Source organism: Perissodus microlepis, chromosome 14 (genome assembly GCF_051167445.1).
Source record: "Perissodus microlepis isolate ML-2025 ecotype Zambia chromosome 14, ASM5116744v1, whole genome shotgun sequence".
NCBI lineage: Eukaryota > Metazoa > Chordata > Actinopteri > Cichliformes > Cichlidae > Perissodus > Perissodus microlepis.
The window spans coordinates 8,281,720-8,307,980 of record NC_140474.1 but is presented as its reverse complement, the minus strand read 5'-3'; the positions used below and the strand labels follow the sequence as shown (position 1 = coordinate 8,307,980).

At 39.3% G+C, this 26,261-nt stretch overlaps 1 protein-coding gene across 1 annotated transcript; it reads right to left on the bottom strand.

Moving 5' to 3' along the window:
• Positions 1-634: 634 nt before the first annotated feature.
• Positions 635-24,898, bottom strand: cog6 (component of oligomeric golgi complex 6). Its single transcript, XM_084950633.1, has 19 exons — positions 24,701-24,898; positions 24,121-24,264; positions 20,962-21,033; positions 20,727-20,785; positions 14,395-14,506; positions 13,488-13,570; positions 13,190-13,260; positions 12,212-12,305; positions 8,886-9,014; positions 7,821-7,912; positions 7,518-7,582; positions 7,346-7,437; positions 6,839-6,956; positions 5,517-5,648; positions 5,197-5,364; positions 4,589-4,696; positions 2,931-2,984; positions 2,763-2,842; positions 635-1,154 (listed from the first exon to the last, which is right to left on the bottom strand). Exons 1-19 carry the CDS (start codon positions 24,833-24,835, stop codon positions 1,007-1,009), a joined length of 1,956 nt encoding a protein of 651 aa, XP_084806759.1. The 5' UTR covers positions 24,836-24,898; the 3' UTR covers positions 635-1,006.
• Between the last annotated feature and the right edge of the window lie 1,363 nt (positions 24,899-26,261).

The following is a 26,261-nucleotide window of genomic DNA, read 5'->3' as shown; positions in this document are numbered from 1 at the left end:
AGCGTTCTGTGTGGGCCAGTCTGTTCTTAAACACCAAACTCATCCAACCATGCTTTTATGAACCTTTATCCGCTGGGGCACAGTCGTGCTGGAACACAAAAGGGCCTTCCCCAAACTGTTCACACAAAATTGAAAGCATAGAATTGTCCAAAATGTCTCAGTAAACTGAAGCATTAAGATTTCCTTGGAGCTAAAAGACCCAGGACAACTCCAGAAAAAACAATCCCAAAGCATTATTAAATTCAATGATGTGTGACCTAATACGTTTGCCCATATAGTGTAACTTTAATTTAGAGGTGTATGCCTACAAATGACGTGAAGTTATACTGCACCTTAGGCTGAAAGTCAGTCCAGTTTTATATGTAAATGTATAGACAAATTCTTGCTCTGGGTGTGTGAAGAAGATGACAAGATCAAATGTTGGGTCAGCAACTACATTCAGTCTCACTGAACTCATATTAAGGACTGCATGGAAGCCAACTGCACCTATAAAAAATAAATTCTGTCTTAAACCCACAACTTAAAACAGCTGCGATTGAAATAAACATGGCCTTTGTTGGAGTTTCTGAGGTTCCCCCTTGCAATGCTGTTTAGTTTTTCCCTGTCAGTATAGTGAAGAAACAAATTGGACAAGTCTGTTAAATTATTTTTTATTTTGTTTTATATAATGTTCAATATTTTCAGTACAGATACTTTATAGATACACTTATAGAACCCAAAGAGCACACAGGGTGAAAACAGATAGAAAGCCCCAGTGAAAGTGAAAACATCATACAGCATATACATATAATGCTCTCTATATACAGGTCCTGTCTCTCTCTGAGGTCAGTGACCACACCCCACATTTCCCAGAAAGTACCCCACCTTTACTCCTACTTTTATATACTTTGATGTTATTACACTATACAACTTACACGGCTCTTTAAATACCCTGCGGGCTGACCTTTGCTGGGCCTTTGCTTCGCCCGGTGTATTTGAGATCAACAAAGTGGCACAAAAGTGTCTCTCAGGACAGCAAAGTCTGAACCTGCTGAGGGGATCTGGGCACCAGGTTTTCTGGGTCGTTGTAGGCATTAGCTGGGCTGGTCAGAGCTGTGTAAACCTCCCCGTAGGCTCGGCAAACCAACTCTGTCGACTGGCGGAAAATCTGCTCCCTGCACAAACAAATACAACTCGTGAAAACCTAACCGTCAATGTTGCAGTATCAAATTGGCTTTTTAAGCTTTTCTTAATCGGGCAAGTGAAGGCATGTTGCAATTAATCACTGATCAAGAGCTGAATAAAGTCAGCCTTGAATGAGATGTGTCTTTTCATGTGACCAATGTGTGCTGCCACTGCTGTACCAAAACAAAGAACAACAGTGTGCGGTGCACACTGCCATCTATGGACGCATATTACAGCATTAAGGCACAAGAATCAGGTGACTGCCACAACAACACATACTGACTTGGCAAAGAAAATACCGCTCACATGAGGGACTTTTAATCTCTTTCTCCGATTTCTGTCCCAATTTTACAGACGTCATAATTATGCAATTAAGATCTGGCGCCACTATTCATCTAAAGTTCTAAAGCTCTCAAATGTAGCCAACTTAAAAAACAAACAAAACAAAACAACAATTGGCAACAATTTTTGACAACTGTGCTTGTATTATAATAAAGCCATTTTGTTCTATTTGTTAGTATGTTGGCGTTTACGATACTGTGAAAGACATTATCTTCATATATTTTGGGGAACTAATTATAATTGGACAATAACATAAAAGGAACATTACTACGTTTTATTTTAGTTGCGACTTCTTTATCTACAGACAGGATTTGCTTCAGTGTTGTCCAAGAAACATTAAGTGACCATTTTATTTGCAGTGCAATAGAAATAGAGGATAGAACAACTGGGCTGAAGAGCCTGGTGAGAGGACTCGGGGACACAGTGGGAGCACCTTGGTTGTATCCCACTCACGCTCTTGAGAATCCATATTTTTAATTGGCCCGCAGAGAACGAGGTGGCACAGTGCTGAGTGTAACACCACACACTCCAAACCAAGTGCACTAAGAAAGAAAAACAAAAAGTGAAGCGAAAGGAGTCTAAAATCACATTCCCATTATTTGTGGGCTCCGGGAGCATTTTTCAGAGTGCAGGCGGCTGTTTATATGTGTTTAGGTGAGCAGAGGAGCGGACGTGAGCGATAGCGGGGAGAGCGGGAGAAAGACAAAGAGGAGGGATGATTTCAGGGAACGAGCGAGGGTGAGAAATGGACCAGAAGCTAATTAATGGCGTCCTGCCCATCAGTCCTCCATGTCCATTAATAGAGAACATTAACCTGAGGTACAGAGTGCTCCTCAAGCCTGCTGCACTTTCCAGTAAACGTAACTCATAGAAAGAGCCCTCCAATGTAGCAGCTGCATTGAGCTAAAAGCATGTGCTTTTTCTGATCAGTAAGACAAATACAGCCAGTCCTGCCCACCGTGCTCTTGATGTGTTGGTGGCTTCAGCAATTTAGTATCCAAACTCTCTGTAAATTTATTCGAGTGTTTTGTTTAGAATGCAGTAATGATCATATTACATCTGAGTAAGTGATGAATGTTGAACATAATTAGGTCGATGCTCCGGTTCTATTTTTATTCAGTCAGAACAACGCTCTCCACTCTGTTATTACACCAGGTGATTTGAGTAAACATTTAATTTGAGGCCTGAATATTGCATGTATGCTGTTCTCTGTGTGAACAGAGAAATACCTATCAACATTAGGGACAGAAACTCACTTGATGGCTGCACTTAGCAGGAAGTTGAGCTGCGGCATCACAAGCGTGTCAGGGGACGACAAGTACCGATCAAACTGGACCTGTTTGCATGCGAAGGATAACAGCAGGAATCATGAATCAGGTATCTGCATGGGCCTTAGCTTTATTAACACATTTAGCATAACTCACCATTGCCGCCTTCACAGAAGAGCTGTCCATGCCGGGGAGGAGGGACAGAGCACCCTAAGAAAAGAAAAGCAACTGTCAGTTCAGAATCTACCTTCAGGTTACAGCGCTCGAGCAGCAACAATGTAAAGAACTGAACAAAGGTAAGGCAGTGGAGGGTCTCCATTTATTCACGTCTGCATGCAGTGCCAAAAAGGTTTCTTTGTGTACTGTCTATGCTGCCTTGAGCAGCAGCTAAAACCTGCTCTTCTGGCCAAAACTTAAGATACTTACAAAAAGGTAATCGTAATTGTGCATGGCTGAGCTGACCCCTAGAGAGCTGGCTGGAAAGATGATTTACATTAGGGCTAGACGATATGATCTAAGTGCTATATCATGATAAAATGTCATCTTTATCTCAGCATCTATAAATGTAAATATGCATCAGTGCATGACACTTCCTTTCTTGTCCTTTTAAAAGGCCTAACCGGGTTAGTTGGAGCTATTCCTGATTTAATTATATGTGGTTTAGATGATTTACAATCTGAAATTTACCAAGACACTATTTTAAATCAGTACCCAACCTCCAATTGACCTATAAGACACAGAATTAGGAAAATACTCGTCAGTGTAGTTCATCTTTGCAAAATTACTGAAATCAGAAATGCACGCCTCGATTTGTGAAAAAGAGAAATGCCCTTCCTAAATCCTGACGTTAACTACACTGAGTAAATAAATGCCTGACTGTGTGCACACAACAGCAGATACCTTTGAGGCAATTAGCTGCCACTGATTATCCAGAATGGTAACATTAAGTCAAGCTTAAGCGCCTAAATTGCCAACATTAAAACCAGCAAATAGAAAGCAGTGCAAGGTTCAAAGCAAAAGAGTTGTTTTATAGGGATATGGATACATTAACAGACATACTATGAACCTGCAAAGTCATCTGCTAGCAACAAGCTCTGTGAAAAGCCTCATTTAAAATCATAGTTGTTTTTTTTTGTTTGTTTCTGAAATTTAATGCATCATAAAAAAAACAACAAAATACAGCACACCACACAGTATTAAGGAGTTAAACAGTTGGGCTGGAATCAAGTGCAAAAGGCGTGATTTAATCTTTTTAAAAAGACAACCACAAAAAAAAAAAAAAAAACAAGACAGGCCACCCAGGCAGAGAAATAGTCTGCAGAAGATCACAGTTTATGATTGACCTCTGTGTTGAACTGCAGCAGCAGGGTGTGGTATGTCCTGACATGACCCAGAGTCAAAGCTTGCATGCTAAACCACAACTATGGGTCTTAGTCAGTCCAGTGGCAAAATGTGTCAAAAAGAGGGTGGAAGGCTCATCAGCTCCTATCTGCACAGGACACTACTGGAGAACCCATTTTTAAATACAAGCTGATAAGATCTGCCCTTCTCTGTTGCCTTCATCTGAAAAATCTGATGGAAATGCTATTATGCCCTAACAAAGAAACTGGTCATGTAACCATAGCAATAGTAAAGCCTGTAAATGTGTCTCAAAGCGGTAGTGCAAACAATACTACGGGAGTCTGTATACTATTTAAAAAAAAAAGAGGAGGACCATTAGCGTGTCTAACAAGAGAAATGACAGAAAAAAATCCAGTTCTATAAACTCATAAGTGAGCACATGTGAACATGTGTTTAAGTGCTCTGTGTGAGACCTGTTCAGCACTGTGCTGCTGGACACAGTTGTAGATATAACTTAGTCCGGCTCTGGTCAGCACGTAGGATGCCTGCTCGTTGATCAGAGTGTCCAGGTGAGCCTCGATCTGAAAAATGTGGGAGAGAGTGGCTTCAAATTCAAGTCCAAGCCTGCATTGTGAATAAATGGTACTTGTGATTAATGGAGAATCACTGTGCTGTTGATAATGAAGCTTTCACTGGAGCTCTTGTGGTGTTCAACAACACAAAAAAAGTGATAAAAATAAAAGGGGTAGATGGACTATTGGAGCGTGAACAACAATGCACGATGCACACCCTTTTATGAGACAGCAAATTAGATCTCTTTAGTGAAAGATTTGGCCTCTGCGGCTTGTAATGAAAAGGATGGGAATAATTATCAGCTATTAATAATGAACAATACAGATGCAGTAATGTGGAATAACAGAGACTTGTGATTCAATAAGTCTTGTTCCATACCAGGGTATGGTTTTTAATCATTGTTATTAGAGTCACTGTGTTTACTTATTCATCAAATACAGCTACGTAAAATGAGAAAAAGAATGTCTAATTCGCTAATTATTTATGTATGTTTACAACTGGAACAGACCTGGAACTCGAGCATCTCAAGCCTCTTGTCTGTAAATTCAAAGAGGGCCAATGTGGTCTTCATGACATACAGTGAGTTGACCATATATGTAGCCATGTCAGCTGTGCCAAGGTTACTGGCTGACACAGTACACAACTGTAGGAGGGGGTCCAATATGCAAGAAAGAACCTGGAAGAGAAAAAGTAAGACAAAGCCTTAATCACTGAGTTAAATAGCACCTTTTCTAAATTAATAGATGGAAACAAATATTACAATAGACAACAATAAAGGGAGGTTAGTTTAGGGAATACATTTTTTTAAATCCAAAAACATGTATTTACCTGAGCAAAGTCAGCCTGACGAGCATCCAGAGGAACTACTGAGGAGTCGTGGGAGGCCAACACCTCCCTGAGAAGGGAGAGGGTCTGAGTGAGGGAGGCTGTAGGTCCCAGGTCTGCAGGTGGTAGCTCCACCTGCTCAGGCAGACGGCGCCATAAGACAAGATGTAAGCGAAGTAGAAAAACAACCAAAATAGCAATCACAATGGTTAGTTGTGTGCAGGATATATCCTCCACACAGGCAAGTTGTCAACCAACTACACTGCACACAATGCTACAACCTGCTATCACACTGATCCTCAGTCTGAGCTGTTTTTTTTAATGAAGAGGGCTTTGATTTTATTGGCCTCTGGACACACAATGTAGAACTGAGCATGACCACCTTTGTCCAACTAATAGAGCAAATTATGAGAAAGCTGTGTTCCTGGCATTAGGTGGAATTGACACCAAAACCCTGAGGGCCTCCAATTTGATTAACAGCAAGCTACAGCAATAATTCTTGTAACTGCTATCGATCGGGACACAGCCAGCATGTAATGTGGAAGAGCTACTGCTCGTGCTGAGGTATATTTGGATGGCAATTTGACTAAATGGTGACAAGTCTGGTGTTTCTTCGCAGCTAGCGCCATTTTGATGATGCGGCCAGCAGGCCGAAATTGTTTACAAGCATAAGTGGTTCAGAAATAGCCTTGTTGTGTTTGAGGGTTTAGACGTAGAGCTGAAATATACAAAGTGTGTCCACATGGTGCAATACTAAACTTCACTACACTGTCATTTAAGCATTTTTATGAAAGAACATTGTGAACTTTTATCTCTTTCTTTAGTTAAGATGTCGTAAAGAGGCTAACCGATACTGGCTTTTTGAGGCCGATGATCTTTTTTAGGGGACAAAAAAAATAAATAAATACTGACATTTCACCAGACATTTATTAGAATCATACACAAATAGTAAACTGAAGCTATAACAAAAAGAAAAGTGATGATATGACTATTTAGAAACTCTCTAACACAGTATTTTACAAACTAGTTTACAACTTTTGACGAAGATTTGTTACTAGAAAAGCTACCTCAAAGGAACGATCTGTGTGTCCTCGTGGGATTGAACCAGGGACCTTTTGCTTGTATAGTAAATGTGTAACACAAGAGCATATGGTACATAACTAAGACAGAGTGCTCTCTGCTGGACAGACAATATGGTGACACCTTTTCTAAATTACACTACAAGTGTTCTATTCTCTATTATTATGTCTGCACTAGTGGGGTTTTTTTAAACAGCCACTTCCCCACAAATGTGTGAAGAAAAACAATACTATGGATTATGCTACCTTGTCCATGAGTCTGCTGGCATGAAGGCTTAGACTGTTGAAGAACATCTTTTTGCTGAGTGAGTGCATTTCCTCAATAGTGATGAGCAAGGAGGCCACACTGGTTCCAATGATTGAGCTGGACAAAGACCAAATAGGGAGATAAACAGACAGCCACATTTAGTGTATGTTTGCATGATCAATTACCTTTTGTTTACCGTTCTTTAGCAGAAAAAAACCTGAAATCTCACACTTTAAAAGCTTAAAGTAGCATCTTTTGTCCAACCAAAGGCGTGAAACCTGAAAGTTACTGTAATGACTAATAGAAAATAAAATAGAAAAGAGACTAACTCCACAGTTTGCAAAAACCAGTCGAAAAAGCCACAGAATTCTTTGTTCTACACAATGAGTTCATTGATTATTTCATTATTGAAATTGATGTTTTTCAGGTTTTTGTTGCTGAATAATCAACCTTTCATTTCAGCTCTGTGGTTGCTGCTGAGTTATTTGGACCAAAACTTTAAATACCTGATGGTGTGGTGGTAGAACTTGAGCAAGTTGGACAGCTTGTAAAGAAGGACAGCGCCTGGCTCTGCTACTATGACTTGTTCTATCCGAACCTGAGGAACATTAACAGTGAGTAAATCAGTCAAATAGTGATGTACAAACAGCCGTCCAGTAGTTTGATGTGATTGCTCACTTTTAGCGGCCTGCAGACTCCTTCTGTAATGTGTCCAACCACTTCCCGCATGTTATCCTCCACGCCTAATGCAAGCAAAAGGCACAAAGACATAAAATATACATTAGCATTTGAGATCACTGTATATGTAATCACTGTATTCATAAATATACAACTGAGAAAAAATACATCATTCCTTAGCTACAACATAGTGAATAGACCATTTATATGACTTCCTATTGTCATACAACCATATTAGCCTTAGGACAGAAACCTGAACTGGATGATGGGAATTTAACTGTGCATTGTATAATTTGTCATTACCTTGCAGAGTGACTTGTTTCAGCAGAGCTTCCAGATGCTCTTTCTCTGAGGCAGTGGCTTGGTGCAGCCAGGCCAGCATATCCCCAACATACCTGAAAGGGTGACAAAACAGCATGTCAACAATGGACCGAGCCAAGGCTAATCTTTCCATACCGTGGTCACAGCTACAACAGTGGGCCATCGCGTTTCACTCCCCTCAGCCAAAAAACACACAGCATGAATTTTAGTGTTACATAATGGTAAAAAACAGGAAAACTAAGCTTAAATTATTATAGTGTATGTTTGTGTGACTGCGAGTGTGTGAGCGAGGACATAAGGAGGTGAGAAAGAACTTGATGTTCTCAGAACTGTTGGTGCTTCCTATAAAGTGGAGGTGATTTTGTGTTCCAAACATGGCTGGTGTTCTGAGAAAATCTCCCATTTGGCTCCTGGGCAGAGGAGGAAGGGGGAAGATGGAGTGTGTGGTACAACAGGAAACTCGGGCACACTCAGATCCTGTTATTCAATAGACATTTAATATCTTCCTGAATTGGGTTTTAAGAGTCCAAATTCGAAGGAGTAAGGAACAAACTGTGATTGATTTATGCTCTAGAATACTTATAGCCTAAATATTTTAAAGGCGTGATTGTGCTTCTGAAGAACTGTAGAGCATTTCTTGATATACAGTGTGAGGCTTGTATGTGTCTGTTTATTAAAGTTCTACTGAATAATTTATTAGAGAAGCTCTCCTTATCATCAAAAACTGAATTTTCATAAGTAATAGTTGTTCAAGATTCTGCAATTTTTCTTCTGATTTTTTAAAAATTGATCTATTATTTATGCAACAACATCAAAGAATTAAAGACAAACAGCCATGTGTCTTTTGAGATGTGCAGACCTAGATATTCCTGACTTAAAGGGAAGACTCCCTAAACTATAAAGGACTTACCACAGACCTGATAACTTAAAAATGATCATACTTATAAGAAAATAAGCTCTTTTTTTTAAGATTGGAAAAAGCAGTATTCAGCTCTTAAATGCAGTTTGAGAACCTAAAGTAAAATTACAGTGTGAGGGGAGTTGTACCTCAAAGGGTCATGTGAATGCATCTCTATAGGCCGGGGAGTTCCTCCTGGCCCACCACGGGTGAGGGCGTCGATAAAACCTCGAACCACGGCACACCTGCGTGCAGTGCCAAACTCATCCAGAGTGTACCTTACAAAACAAAAGGAAAAAAAGCAATAATTAACAACCAAACGTAATGTGAAACAAGCAGCTGTACTGTTGTGCAGGCTGCAGTGTGGTCAGCCGGTAAGGTCAACAATGAAGGGAGCTTTTCCAGAAGGAAAGAGTTTAAGGTTATTCTGAAGACCATGCAGTGTCAGGCTCTGTGACAGACTAAACAGAAGATAGCGCTGACTTAAGATTCCAAAAATGCTCATATCTTCTCTCTAAGCCTCAACATCCACAGCCAGAGCTTGACCTTGGAAACTTTGTGGGTGCAGAGACAGGTGCATTTCCGAGAAAGCGGGACAGACAGGAGAGGTCTGCCACAAAAACAAACAAAGTTAAAAAGAAAAAAAAAAAAAAACGTGTGAAACTTTCACTTGTCTTGTTAATCTCACGGTATGCCTCGGAAAATCTATGAGCAAATATTTGTGAGGACGAATGACCTTCTCCTGTACTAGAAGGTATAAATTATTTGCAGATACTGATATTCACTGGTTTAAAACACATGTTGATTCAGCCCTTAAGCTTTTCCTCTTTCTGTGAGTAATATGTTTCAATGTTATTGACTCACATGGTCCAAAACACTGGGCAATTAATTTTTTTTGTTCCTTAGCCTTTTCAATTTAACACGTTTAATTTGGAATTAATGTGTCAAGTCCTAGCTTTGGTTTGAGTGGATTTGCTTCAATAACACAACTGTGCGAGACAGTGACCAAAATGAATTAGCCTGATACGCGATGAAAATTTTATCAATTAGAAAATGTTTGACCCGTAGCACACCTTTATACATTTGAATGCATTTGGCTAATTTTGAGCACACAGAGCATTACCTCTGCATTCATTCTGTTGCTTCAGTCAAAGCATCAATATTTATGCATGTCCAAGTTGTATTTACAGACTTACTGTGGATTTAGACTAATGCGGTCAATCTTTGTAGAGCCTACAACATAACCTACATAAGTGGCAACACTGTTAAAAGCATTTGTGCTTTTGCATGGAGTTTTATGTGTTAATTACTTTGTGGTCACGTCCCAGTGTTTTGAATCTGGTGTCAGCCACAATACAAACAAAGAGAAGGTCGGGACTTTTTTCCCTCCTGGATCTCCACTCTGTGTTGTGGTTTTTTTCCGCAGAGGCAAACATATTTGCCCCTTGAGTTTGTAGCTTTGATATTTCTTTGTACATTCTGGCATTCAGCAATCTCCCTCCACAAATTTGCTGAAATCTGTGTCTTAGCCTCTACTTATGTTGAGGCTTTGACTATAACTCCTTATATTGAATGATTGTTATTCTCTCACTGATAAATTCAATAACTGGAGCAATAAAGTACCCAGAAATACACAGACAGTACTTAATAGGTCATTCGCAATAGTTGTGGGCTACCTCAGTGGAATGTGTAGTTGCATTTCCAGGCAGGGCACAAGGGTTAAGGTGTAGGATCTGTCTTCGTTAGAAAGAGTTTTGTGGTTAACACTTACTAACAGCATAGATTTGACACAGAAGTATAAAACCCCCGTTACAATCAAAAGTCCCTCTCTACTTTTCAGATTCCCTCCCTGCTTCTGCTGTTAAATAGAAGTTTTTCCTTCCCACTGTGGCCAAGGGCTTATTTATAGAGGGTTTTCTCTGTATTATCATAGGGTCTTTACCTTACAATATAAAGCACCTTGAAGCAACTCTTATTATGATTTGGCTTTACATAAATAAAACTGAACTGAATTGGAAACATTTGTAATTGTACAAAACAAAACAACAACAAAAAAACAAGACTAATGACTATTTCTCTTTGGCTTATAAGAAAGAAAATGGTAAAGATGTTACACTGATTTCTGTAGACTGCAGGGGGAATGATGCAGATAAACAATCAGCAATGAAAGAAAGAAAGACTGCTTACACAGTACATTATACTGTTTGTGTTGACTTTAAAAAACACACACAATGAATTTTGGAGAGGAAAACTGAGTGCAAAGGAAAGTGATTTCCATTTTCTTGGATACTCCTTATAAAAACTATGAGTGATGTAGTCAAAGGAGCTTGCAAAGAAAAGTGTCTGGACTTCTTTAAGTTGCTTGAAGACGTTTCACCTCTCATCCGAGAAGCTTCTTCAGTTCTAAGGTCAAATGGTGGGGAGTCCCAGATTTAAACCTAGTGGGAGTATCCCCCCACAGAGGGACAAAAGGACCCCCTGATGATCCTCTAATCGCCTGAGCCAAGGTGTGAAACTGGGTGTGGGTCCCAATCAGCCAGCGTTTCGGGTGAGCTCATTGTGAAACCTGGCCCCACCTTATCATGCGAATTCCTGAGGTCAGATGGCCCAGGATGTGAGTGGGCGTTAAGGCGTCTGGGGAGGGAACTCAAAACTGGATTATAGATGGCAGACAGTTGGTGTCGTAAACCACCGCCTCTGTTCAAAGATGGTCGCTCACCCAGAGTCACACCTTGGCTCAGGCGATTAGAGGATCATCAGGGGGTCCTTTTGTCCCTCTGTGGGGGGATACTCCCACTAGGTTTAAATCTGGGACTCTCCACCATTTGACCTTAGAACTGAAGAAGCTTCTCGGATGAGAGGTGAAACGTCTTCAAGCAACTTAAAGAAGTCCAGACGCTTTTCTTTGCAAGCTCCTTTGACTACGATGACCTGGATGACTGAGAACCTTCACAGACATATGAGTGATGTAGATTTGGAAATTCAAAATACAACCTTTGAATTTATACTTCTTATAGAGGATTTTTCAGAAATTTGCAGACATATATTTAAGACTTGAGCATTTTTATAATAAGAGGGATTGTTTTTTCCCTTTTAGCAGACCTCCCCTCTCCTGTCCTACAGGCTGCACGAGGGCAACATTCGGTTGTGCCAGGCCGACGCTTTTTGCTTCTCTTTCCAAGATAACAGTGATAACAATGCCCTTAGTTCTCACTATTCACCACTGACTGCCCAAAGAAGACAATAACACAGTGCAATATAGTCACTGTGAAAAATTTTTTTGAAGTTAACATGGATTTGTAGTGAATGTTTGTAGATGTATTTTGTGGCCTAGCTTACTATTATTACTATGAAATCCAAAATAATGTTTTAGCCACAATATGATCCTGTGGTTCAGGACTTTAAAACATGCTGACACAAAGAGAAAGACAAACACAGAGACATGCTTCTGTTAATGTGTGTGATTATATGTTACTTGTAAAGAACAGGTCGGTCCTGTAAGGCTTCCATGGCTTGAGTTAAGACGGGGCTGATATCACATGTCTCCTGGGTCAGTCCCCTGCATTCATCTATGGTGAAAGAAACAAAATAAAACAAGAAATACTTCCACTGGAGCATAATCTGATGATTTTAACAACTGAAGTCTTGAGAGTTATGCTCTACTCCTTGTTGCTAAATGTTGTGGATCATGGCGACCCTGTTGGGGACAGCAAATCAAAGAAGAAGAAGAAAACAAATTTTCTTTCGTCTTTTTCTTCTTCTATTTTCCCCTGAATTTGGTGACTCTGCTTGTGTTTCACACAGTACAAGCACACAGCCAAGCTTCCAGACTGTGGCAAAACACAATCCACTGTTGTCAATCTCAACTCAAGCTGGAAACACAGATAAATCTGCAATTGTATCTGCAAGTAAAATTTGTTTCTCAGTCTTAAACAACTGACAAAAAAGAGTTTCCCCAAAATACATAATTCAAAAACGACCAAACAACGTTCTAACCTAATGTCACTTCACAGTTAACAAACTATTACTTGACAAATCTCTGTATTTCAGGCTTTTGGCAGGTTTAAACCACAGCAAAACAAGCGTGTGTAGAGCAGCTCATAATTTAGCCGACGCTCTACATTTTGTAATTTCATGAAGACACAAATGAAGTTACTGTGACTTAAACAGTTTATTTCCAATCCATTTGACATCAGTGACAAAATACATGGCTAAGCTGCGGAAAATATTGCAGTCTGGCATTCTTTTGCAAAGACAGACAGGATATGAGTCACATGTATCCTTAAATGTATCCAATACATGCAATTACTCACACTTGAAAGAGCAAAGTTTTCTGTTTAAATGCGAAACCAAAAAGAACACATCATGATCAAAAGCAATAAAAAAAATCATACTTTTCTTTGTTTTTTCAGAACATGCACATGCCTTTTATGTATTTCTACTCTGCACTCACTTTGAGCCCAGCGGTAGAGCTGCTCATATGAGGTCTCCTGTAACACTGCCATCTGCTCCATGATCTCTAACCTAGAAGAAGCATGCAAGCCAAGACCACACATTAAACACTCGAGACTTGCTGCATAATGTCAGAAGCATAACAGTGATGTGAATACACTTTACTGGTAATTCTTCCACTTAAATTATTAAATGTAATAGAGATGAATATAACACAGATTAAATTACTGTAAGTGACATTCTTTTATTTCAGTGAAAGTGGAGGCAAAGGCAGTTACACAGTGAAATGTGGATCTTACCCTGCAGTTTGCTGGTTAGTTCGCAGGAGGATTTTCACATCTTCATGGATGTGCTTCACTCGGTTGAGAGCTTTGAAGAAATCCTGGCAAAGTAAACAACACACAAATTATGTAATCTGAGCAATAATGCTAGCAGAACTGCAAAAACAATCTGATATTCTGGAAAAAAACTGTTGTTTTGGGGCATGACAAAACACATGGCATCCAGAGTCTATCCCACCCTGGACAGGACGCTAATCTGTCCCATGGCTTGCACAGAAAGACAGACAGCCAACAAAACCTCCTGTGAATTTCGAATCATCAAATAACTAAGCAGTCTTTGGACTGTGGGAGGAAGCCAGAGTATCCAGAGAGAAGAGAAGCACACATGTAAACTCAACACAGAAGGCCCCAGACAGCTAGTGGATTCAAACAAAGAACCTTCTTGTGATGAGGCAACAGTGCTAAGCCACCACAACGCTCTTTAAAAACTCATTCTATGATATTATGTATATGAAGCTGAAGAAGCACTGTCTCATTTCAAAATAATTGCAAGTCAAACAAATTTAATTTTAAAAACAACAACAATGAACCAAAGTGTTGTACTCAGTAAAAAACATAAAGTGCATTTGATCAATAATGCAGTTTTCTTTTTGTATTTGCATTCAGTTCTTGATATAATGTATAAAGGGATGGAAAATATAGCATTGAACATTTACTTCCTAAGAAACTGTAGTACCGTTCACATCTTACTATAGATTTCATGGAGTATGCAGGTAGTATAGCCTCGAGTAGAAGATGATCACTGAAGACATGTCAAAAAAATTAAAGATAAAATACAGTCGGTCTAAGTCTCCTAATCCTTCCCCTGCAAAACATAAGATTTGTCACTTCTTTTAATTCATTGTTCATGACAGTAGAGATTTACCTCAGTAATGGGTCCATCTCGAGACCCTCGCAGTGTGGCCATCTCCTCATTAGATAGCTGGAACTTGGTGAGGAATGCCTGAGCAACCTGAGCCCTCACCTCCAGACGCTGACTGAATGGAAAGAGATAAATGTTGTTCATTTCCTTGACTTGTCACAGCTGCACTGTAATAAAACATTTTCTTATCCTTATGATGCACTTCTATTTTAGTTTCTGTTCAGCAGGGTATTTGCTTATCATCATGATGTTTTATGTCTTTCTATAAAAACCCTTGTGGATTTTTGTCATAGAAAAAAAAAATTGTTTTCTTCAGTCTTTCATCAAAGAGTGTTATCACAGCATTTTGTTACGGCCCCTTGTGTTTCCTTACTGCACAAATAAAAAGGTGTGAAAAACTACCTTATATGCCTTCATTTAACAAAGAAGGGGGCAAGCTGTCAACAGGGTGCAATGATCAAAATCCTGCAGCAGATGGCAATCACACTCTTCACACACATACACACAAACAGAGAAACCAGAGTAAAAGCAGGGTGGGACACAGGCATCATGTGAAGCAGCTTGAATATCAGAGTAAGAGAAGAGACACAAAGAAAGCACAGAGACAGATACCGGCCAGGTTTTGTCACCAATGACTGCAGAGCGATCGCTATCAGTGTGACGATAAGTGTCTTAACACAGTAGTGACCATGGAAACCACCCTGATCAAATGGGAACTCTGTCACGGGATAGCGGAACAGCAACGTGTCCTCCCTTCATCCCCGTGTGAGCCAACTCCTCTATAGTCTCTCTCTTTGGCAAAAGTGCAGAAAGATCAGTAAATAACTGGGTTATTTGGGTAGAACAGAAGAACCCAACATTATCTGACAGTTGTGTCTCACATGGCCATTACTAGTGCTCAGCCGGCTGAAAGTAAAGGGTTGTAAAACTGTTACAGAAACTAGTAATTCAGTATTTCTCTGTAGAACTTGCCAAGGCTCACACACACTGTAGGACCTCAAGCAAAATCTTTATTGAGATTTTGCTGCAGCACACAACAGATCCAACGGCACGCTTGGATTGCATACTTTAAAAGCTGGCTTCATTACAGCTACCTGTCGACATCAAAATTGTAAGTGGTGACTGTAAAAAGTTTAGTGTTTTTTTTTACTTTTTCAGCGATAAAGCAGAGCACCCTCTACATAAACTGGCCTTTTGTGTTTCAGGTTTTCACTAGGGGATTGTCCAAAGCAGCTCTTTAGCCTGTTAGAAACACCTAACAGTACAATATTTAGGTAAAGTAAAAGAACAAACGTATATGTTTTGCATAAGAAGTACCTGCGAGAAGAGAATGCACTGAACTTCAAAGGCAAAGGGAGAGAAATGGAATGAAAATTGGCTGGAGTAAGTGAAAAAAACATCACATTACTGCGAGATAACAAATTAATACAAGAGGCACTCAAACACTGATATCGCACCAAAATAACAAGCTATGCTAACAAGGTCATTAACTAAACAGAGAGAAATCATTTCCATGTGAACATGATGGTCCTCACACAAACACACTCACTGTTAATTCAAAATCTGTAAACTCGTTTAGGGTGAGGAGCAATGGCTGTCTGAAGAAAAACGATTTTATCACTAATATGCAAATTTATGCAGCAGGCTTTGACAAAAATCTAATTGGATCATCTGTTCTACAGTCAGTATAAACATGGAATTTCTATCATTTAAGGTACTTGAGTTATTATCTTCACAATGGGAGAGAGGGAATAAAAAGACAAACACACGGATGTACAACAACAACAAAAAGAAAAATCATTAGCAATTTCTGAAAGGGAACAATGAAGCTTACGTGTTTATTTTCAGTTATTATGGGTGAACCACTACTTATTATTTACTCAACTTCCCATTCTAAATAAAATACGACATAATGCGGTTCATCCTAAGGCAACACTCGTACCCCGTTGTTTCGCATCCTTAATTAGTCTTCGCCGTGTGGAAACGCCGAACTTGACAGACATGTTAGCAGCAACACAAAAAAAACTTTGCTCCCGCATCATCAGATTCACCTTTAGAAGATAAGAAATGCCCCCTCACATCCGAGCCAGGAGTGACAGACCTGTTCCTCCAGGATGTAAATCACAACAAAGAGGCTGTACAAGGTGAAAAGAGGGGGATTGTGGGAGCTCTCTTACACACCAAACAAGAGCAAAGGAACAGTGGAGCAGGAGGATCATTTTCTACAGTGCTGTCAGGACATGACACATTCTTCGCAAGACTGCAATTACTGAATACCAGAGAGAGGCACAGTACTTGAGTGAATCGGAAACAGCACACTGTAAGTATGACAAGAGACTATGGGTTAGTGGTTCAAAGGAAAATTAAGTCAATATTTTACCTTTGATCTTAACAATATCCAACACGTGCAAAATTGAATTAGAGCTGGGTTATGTGACGCGATGAAAACAAGTCACAGCCTGTGTCTTTGCTGGTGTCTCTGTGTGTGCTCAGATTTACCAATAAGGCCAATTGATTTAGTCTCTTCAAGCATGAAAATTGTTTAAGCAATATAACACTGCACAAGCTCATAAACAGCCTTGTCAGTACCTTCTTAATTACCTCACAGTGCCAAGCTCATAGTGCTGCACCAAGTTTATAAAAACTGACAGCCTGATCGCAGAGCACCGTTTACCAATTCCATTTGCTCTTATGTAAGGTGACTTGTTTAAACAGAATTGCAATATTGCTTAAATTGAAAAATGACTGATAAGCATATGCATAAAAAAAAGAAAAGAACTAGTGCAACACCTCTCCTTAATAAGCAAATGTCCAATCGTCTCTCACGAGTTCAGAAGCATGTAGGTCGATTATGCATTAGCATCTATCAGGGGCCATTTCAAAGAATTGCAGAGAAATTTGGCACTCCCAAAGCTGTTAGCCATGTGCCAGCGATCAGAGAGAGCATGCAGTTACATCAGAAAGCACAAAGGCATACTCACAGCCATGTCCTCATTAGCAGCAAGCTGAGTCTTAATAACGCTCAAGTGTCATTTTACATGGGTTGTCATTGATGTCCCTGATTGTTCTCTAAGGGGTTTCAGCACTCTTGTATTTATTAATGACCTGCCCCGACGTCGTACTGAGAACATTTATTCTCAAGGATCCATATTTGATCATTCATCACAAGCTCACGGAATTAATGTGGTAAATGAGTTTCTGCCACAACGGAAATGCAGGTAAATCTTAGCCATGTAGGGAGCCAACTACGAGCATCTCAGTAAAAAGCTCCAACAGTTCATGCCCTTCAGCTCTGGCTCATGCGGTTACACGGAAACATCTGTTTGTGAGATGTCTAAACTTGTTCAACACCATGACATGTCACACTAACGCAATGATCACACAAAGCAGTACAGGTGGGTAACATTACATTTCATTACGGAACAGCACACAACATATCAACCTAATGTGCTCTTGCTGACAGCATCTTTGAACAGAACCAGCTCGAAACAAAGGAGCTCTCTGCTCCCACCTTTGCTTCTGCACACTGTAAGTGATCTGCTGTTGCCTTCCATTTCATTAGTGTTGACAAATGACACAGTGCCACCGGCAGATAAGACGGCAAACAGTAGAGGATAGGCCCCCTTGGCCAAGTAAATACAATTTTGTAACATTTGCAGGCCTCTGAAAACGATTACACTCTCTCAGTAGAGCTGCCCTGTAAGCAAAACATGGGGGATTGTGCGGCAAATGCAGCACTGCTATAATAAGTGTCAACAGGACAAAACATAAAAAAAAGAAGAAGTGTCTCGGGACTGCAGAGGGTTGTGTGACCTGAAATAGATCGGACCAAGAAGACTGGAGTGGGGTGGTGCAGTGAGCTGAGTGGTGGGTGGCTGAAGGAAGACAGTCTGACTGCACACTTCCCTTGGCAACTCTTCTGGGACAAAATTGCTGAAGACAAGGTCATAGCCCAGCGTTCACAAACCGTCCAATCTCGTTGTGGGGGCACTGCGGTTCTGCAAATGAAAATGTCACACAGAGAGACAGCAGGTCCCACGGGACTGCTACGCAAAGAAGAAGACAAGGCAAGAGGCCACTCAGAAGGGCATTCTTGTAAAACCTCTGACTGTTCACCTTCAACAGGACCCACTGCACAAAAGCGACACATTGTTTTTAAAAAAAATTGCTTGCACACGCTCACTGTTGGCTTTATCCCCACCGGTGTCTTTCATTGCTCTCAGTCTCGGAACTCATCTCCTTCCTCTTCAATCTTGCTGCCACTGCTCCCATGTCACCTTTTTGTCTAGGAGGTCCTGAAGCTGTGCCAGTGGAGCATGGAATTGCCGCAGTACATCACAGCTGTCAGCAATGTCTTTTGCCAGAAATCTACATTATCTCTACCCTTGCCTCCATGTCAACTCGCAAGGTCACTGAGCGCGGAGGTCACATCTGGCACAAATGTTAATGAACCCCACCCGAATTGTCAGCCATCAGCCAACAGGATGTTGGGAGGGGGGGGGGGCATTTTATTTTTGCATTGCTGCCAGCACTCTTGTGGCCAAATTCAGATTAATGAAACCTAGATAAAAAATTATTGGAAGGCTTTCAACCAAAAAATACCCATCAGTATTCCAAGAGCTGTAAGAGAGTACCCAATATACACTGCGTGTCTACAGTTTGACTCTGTATCATGAGCTGTACTGGATCTGCATATCTGATAGACGTTAATATGTGCCGTCAGCAAATCTTAATGTACACACGCACCCACGCAGGAAAGTACTGACGCCTGCTCTCCAGTAAGAGTCTGGCTTCAATTAGATCTGAGAGCGCACAGGAAAACCCCCCACAAACCCTTGATTTTGAGACTTACATTTACATGTAGAGAAGACTGTAAGGATTATTAATATTGTCTTGTTCTTCTGAATCTTAACTGTTAATTATTTTACAGTTATATTCAAAGTACAGTTAAAAATGCAGTAACATATCATAGGTATCAGTAACATCAAATCACCTTACTGTCTTGTGCAGTAAGGTTTTTAAGTGCAGCCAGAACTTTAAAAAGCTGACTTACTAAAGCACACAATTTAAGCTTGATTTTGACTTCTGTGGGAAATATTTATCCTAACTTACACAGTAACCAGAAACTCCTTTCATAACTACACCGCAAACTTCCGCACCATACAAGTCGCTTTGCTATGTTTTCGACCCGACATCTTTCTCGGAAAGATGTCGCATGTCGCAGAAGGTTACAGCGTAGGGTTAAAATAGGGTCCCGGCTATGGTGTAAGTTACAATGTAGATCTGATGCAGAAGTACAGTTCATGTTCACGTGTAACACTATCACCTAAATGAGTGATGGTCAGAGAACTTTCAGTGATAACCTTGTACTTCCTTTGTATCTAAAACTGGGATTGTACCTGCTCACACGCCACTACTGGAGCCCACCTTGATGACTTGCAGTAGTATTCACTGCAGTATAAATCACCAAGCAACTCAAGACTAAGCTGAGCCCCACATACTTGTGGATATCGAAACTGTAACACTGGAGTAAGTAGGACAGCTGGAAGACAGATGGTAGTTGTCCAGATTTGATTCTCATTGCCCCCAATGGTGTGTGTCAATGAATAAATGAGAACATTGGTTTTTGCAGAGGTGGTATAGAGGTGTTAAAGATTTATAAAGCATTTATGTGTAAAGTCAGCTGAATTAAGAGATATTTTAACTTTTACTTTAGTCATTTAAAGTAAGTGTTAAATAAATAATAAGCATAAGTGGCCTGAATTTGTAGGATTCTGTATTAGTTTTATTTTTATGGCCTTTTATTGTCTGCTCCTCTTTTGCTGACCATCTTATATTGTAAACAATCAGAATAGTATTAATACTACACTTGCATTTTTTTAAACATGTTCCAGTTAAATGGAGAAGTCCTCTTTGGCAGCTAACAGTACGAGGCAAATATGGGAAAACAAGAAAGTGCTATCCTATACTGCATGATCTATTTTTCCAAACAAACTGGGTCCAATAAACTTTCAAATAATAATAAAGTAAAAAATAAAAATAAAGTTCAATAACTTTCAAAGTCAACCAATCTTTTTCCTGCTGCAGAACTTTACTTAAGTGCATCAGTGCACTTAAGTATACGCAAGTTATTCCATCCATTAATGTGATAAAAGATATTAAGATTGTCAGTCAGCCATTAAGTACAAATTATAGGCATCCAACTGAACTGTCTATTTCCTTTTGTTTATTCTTCAGGAAAATTCACAATTGATTCTTCACCTGTATCCTTTTTTAAAAACATAAATATACATCAAGTTACAAGCTGATCTCCACACACATCCAAATCTACTCACTTTTCTCCTTGCAGCTTGTTGGTTTTCACTATGAGGTCCTGTGTTTGCTCTTTTGCAGCCTGTAGAAGAGGAATTATGTTTAAAAGACAGTTTACAAGAACTATATTCCCAAAATAAACTCTATAATCACTTTAGTCATATTTTGATACACGCCATCAAGCCTATAAGAATAAACTAGGTCATGTTTTTTAAACTTACGGGAGAATTTTGAAACATATGGAGCTGATTAACGTACCTTTAATCTATTGGTCATTTCTTCACAACATGTGCTCATCGCCTGGACATCCTCGTGAACACTTTCAAGCTCCTACAGATCACGTGAAATCAGTTACACCAGCACTGATGCACCTCTGATCACATTCAAAAAGCTAAACACAAGTCGTACTACAGTGTGCCGTGAGAATATTTCTAAAGCTGGTCCAGACCACACATTTTTGTGTTTTGGATAAAGAAATATCCAAATTGTAAGCATATTTTTATTTTATTAGATGGAGCACTAGATGTCTGCAAGTCGTCTGGGCTCTGAACTCTAGATCAGTGACTCGCCCAATAACTAGTCTTTTCGCACAAGATCTAGTGAGTTGCATAAAGAGAGATAAAGTATCTGTAGGACAGATCTTGGATATCAGCTTTCGATTAAGGAATGTACTAGTGTGATATTTGGATTGGATAGCAGCCTGATCCTTACTCAAAATGCTTGATCTGGTGTTGTGACAACAGCTGATTTAAAAGGCCAATGCATTTAATTCAGTTCTTAGTTTACAGCACCACAAATCAGCTGCAGTGCACCAGTTTCTAATGGGAGAGCCAACATAGCAGGGAGGAAGCTCACATCAAAAGGTGAGAAGTTTGGAGGCTTTTCACATCTGTGATGCTAAAAGCTTTTCTCTGTATGTTTGCAAAAGCTTTAACCGTTAACTGTGGTCAAATGAGTTGACATAACTGACAACATCCAGCATGCTTTCCCTAATACAGAAATTCCCCAAGTATGTGCTAGGGCCTCTTGATGGGGTGTAAAGGTATGGTAGTTGCGCCCCAATACATCAGTTACAATCAACTCATTAAAAAAAAATCAAAATAAAAAAATTAGTCAACTGAAATTATTTTTTTTCCTTACGCAATTTGAAAACTTTAAACAGATTGAAACACACAATTTTGAAAGCTGAGCCTTTTCAAATGTTACCTGACTTACTTCTATAGGATGAAGGGTAAATCAGATTATAGTCCTTTTGGTCCAATCATTGTACGGGTCTATAAAATAAAATTCTTCAGGCTCCAAAAGTCATGCAAATAATTAAATTAAATTTGTGTGATATTCAGAGATGTGACTACAAGTTTGACTGCATGGCAGACAGTTTTCAAATGTCAAAATGGGCCACAGTGGTCTGATGTTGGGGAATGGCTGCCCTCAAGGCACGCTCACTCCTAATCTTGTTATGTTTACCGCATCTGTATCTTCTTAGCTCCACTCAGCATGTTGTGTGTGTATGTGAGGTGATGCACCCATAGTGTGACTAAGAGCAGGGAACGGAGAAACCAGGATGACCATGAATGGCCATTTGGCCACATGCAGTGAAGACTTTAAACTTACCCTAAATGAGACTTGTGCAACTAAATTTACAAAATAACATGAATGCATTTTTTCCTTCTACCAGTTCATCATTTACCAGCAAATACCAACTCTGTAAAGTTACATTCTTGGAAGTATTTACATTCTACATTTAAGTTCAGTAGGATATGCTGTTGCTTTAAACAAAAGATGAAATGATTCCCAGTTCTCTTCTCTCCTCAGAATAAGTAATGCAGTTTATTGAAACAACAATTGTACTGGATCAGTACTTGATATTGATACCACGGTATCAGTATTGTACTGTACCTTCTCAGCGTATTGTATTTGTGGCCTGAGAGGTCAAACCCACTGGTAAAAACATCCGTTAATTGAATAAATGCTGAAAAAGCACACAAAATATACAACTGAAGAAAAATAAAAGTTAAAAAAAATCTTATAAATAATAAAAAATTGAATAAAACCAAAGCTCCCTTAACTGCAACAGAAGTGATTTAAGGGAGATAATAACATGAAGTAAAGACAACATCATAAAGCTACTGAAGTGATAGAAACTGAAAGATGCAACAGACTCTACTGAGACACGCCTAAAATAAGCAGGGGATCTGTCAGTGTTGTGAGAGAGAAAAACAGGAAAAGCAATAAATAATAAGTCATATAATACTGTAGATATATATTTGCTGTTAGCTGTTTACTGCAGCTGTTCTCTCATGTTATTGTCTCCTCTAAATCATCCTCATTGTGTCTGTGTGTTCTGTTGCGTGTTTTGTGAGCTTTTCATTTGTCAGTGTTTTTACATTTCAAACTTCCTTCATCCTGATGCTGGTAAGACAATATTGTGAAAATCAATCCTTCACTGTCATTCAATCATCTTTAACTTTAATTTTCTGTTGCCTTGATTATTCTAATGCATTTTTCATGTGCATCTCTTGGTCCTCATTAGCTTGTCTCCAACTGGGGCACAACGCAAGGAGCAAGGCTGCTAACAAAATCTAGGGGGTGGTCACATATTACACCTATTCTTGGATCCCTTTACTGGCTTCCAGAGATATTTAGAATCCACTTTAAAAATTCTGTTATTAAGATATAAAGCTCTACATGGACAGATCCCTGCTTGTCCCTGCTTCTAAGACCTTATTAATGCACTCAGCCTCTCAGTCTAACCAAGGTTATTATTATTATTATTATTAATATTATTATTATTACTATCATCATTGTTATATTTTTTTAAGTCACAGTGCATTTTTAATTTCTCAGCGCTACCATAGCCTTGTATCAGAAATGGAAAAAACTGAATCAGTGCTTCCTTAGTACAAGAACAAAAACTAACTTTAAATTACTTTTGGTGCATTTGAAGTATGAACATACCTGTAATTGCCAGCTGGTAAGGGCTTAGAATAAAGGGAAGAGATGTCTATGATTGAATGATGGCATTTTTCTTCACAGAAGCAACTTTAAAAGCATTAATGAATTAGTTTTGAAATGACATTGGCACACAGAACTACATAAAAGTAATGACTCATTCTTCGTCAGAACAAAATATCTAGTATTAAAAGACTATGAATGCCCAGATAAATTGTTTGGAAGTAGTAGAAGTCTTAATAAATCACTCTCTCTAATTTCACTCCCTGAAATGCTGTTTTCTTTAGAAATAAAAAGTCCTAATATTTGCTGTTTTTATAAAATAAAGTTAAAAATTAACAGATTCATCTGCTCATTGTGGAAATTCCCAACCCACCTCAGTTACTGCACATATATTTTATACATTTTTCTGGCTATGATCCCACAGCATTGAGAGCTCATCAGTAATAATAAACTCCGTATCACCTCTTTTACTCCTTTAAATATTCGCGCAAACTCCTCGTTGATCGCCAGACTTCGCCTCTCTATATCCCCGCGAAGATTTCGCCTGGTGCGTAAACTGTTTTCAGTGAAGAACACCGACAGCGCCTTCAGAGCCTCAAGCATCTCCTGGAAGTACAAAGCAACAAAACCATTACTGTCAGCTGCAGTGTTGTGACAACTGTAATGTCCCAAGCTATCTGCTGCTTTAGCTGATAAATCCACATATCTCAAAATGAACATAAAATGTGGAAATAGTTTTGTGGCCTGCATTTTCACACTTGAAGTGTATGTTTCCTTTTATTTGAGCTAAATAACAAGCACTTTCTGGTGGAATAACAAGAGTGAATGGATGCAGCAAAAAGCTAAGTCTTGGACAGCTAAAGATCTGACCAATGTTATTATTGAGCTTTGATAGAGTCAGAGATGATCAACTGCCACCTAGAAAGATTAACTTTGAAAAATCATTCTAATAATAATGAACGGCTGATTTAAACACGACTTATTTCGTTGCTACATTCAGCTAGTTAGCCAAAAAGCAAGAAGCTAACGTCTTCCCACTTACCTTGTCGTTGTCAAGTCTGGTTTCTAATATCTTATTAAGCTTCCTCGACAGAGGATTGTTCGGCTGTGAAGCCGCATTTGCATTTTGTGCCGCAGTCGAGCTGTCAGCTGAAATTTCTACTTTAGTATCAGCCATTGTACACAAACACTTCCACGTCAACTTTCGGAGAGATGTTGTGGTCCGTTTGAAATAAACGTCCGTCTGGATTCCTGACTAGAAACGATACAACGTTCCATCATGTGTGAGCTCAATATTGGCAATAATGCGGAATTAAAATAGAGGCTTTGAAAGTTTATATACCCATTTTACACTCCCGTGCCTTTAAACTACTATAGAGGCTTTAGCTAAACTATTTAAATAAACTTGTTTTTGTTAATTGACTGCTATGTCCTCGAAATTACTGCAAGAGCGGGACAAGCGCTGAATGAAATGGTCATATTTACTTTTACAAGGAATAGAGTAGGCCCAAGAGGCTTCATTATTTCCAGTTTCTTGTGTCGTCAGTCATATCTGTGTCACATTAACGTTAACACATATGAAGGATGACACAATAATGTAAAGAATTATAGCCTGTAAAGGACAGGCTGAATAACTTCCTCCATCTAGCTGCCTTCACACAACTCACAGGGAGCAAAGCTGCATTTAAATGCTTCTGGCAATATTGCACTCTTTAAAATTCAAGCATGAACTCGAATCAGAAATGAATAAATGAAAAAAGCAAACACAAGACATTTTCAACATTTTCAGATTAGTAACAATTGTTACTAATCTGAAAATGTTGAATAACCCACTTTTGCTCAACTGCACTAGGCACTTCCTTGGTTTTATGCAATTAGGATAGTGGGTAAAAACTCCAAGGAGTTTAAAGCAAAGGAAAATAATAAAAGATGTGCTTGAAATATCTAACACAAACTTTCAAAGAAAGACAAACTTCCAGGTAGAGTTTTTAGAAAAGTGCAGCCAACTCTCAGGTTTGTCTTAAATGGAATATATGAAAAATGCATCACAAATATCCGAATTCAGCTAGATTAAAAAAAACAATAATAGTGAGACTGACACTGTAATAGGCAGTAGTGCAAATTGCATTACGAAAAAATATGTACACCATAATTCTATGAAAAATATGTGTGGGACCATATGCCAGGTGTGTGTGTGTGTGTGTGTGTGTGTGGGAGGGGGGGTTGAGTGTGATATATATATATATATATATCCAAACAGTTATACATGTGTAATGCTCCTTAAACTCTCCCTTAAGGATGTCCAGTGCAAATACTGACATACAATGTCAGTCAATATTGAATTAATTTACCTGAATTTGAGGTTACCTAACCAAATTCAAAGCTAGATGTGGTAAACATTTTAACATGAAAGTCACTGACAGCTTTTCGTTATCTTGAGCATCCCGAAGGATTTAGTACGAGAACGTGCATCGTTTTCAAAGGGTCAGTGAATGCACCTGGAGCCTGTAGGAGCGATAGTAGCGGCGAGTCCAGCCCCTGGGTGGGGATTTGTGTGATTGATGGTCGCCTCCTGAGAGTGTTTTATGGACCCGCCCCCCTCC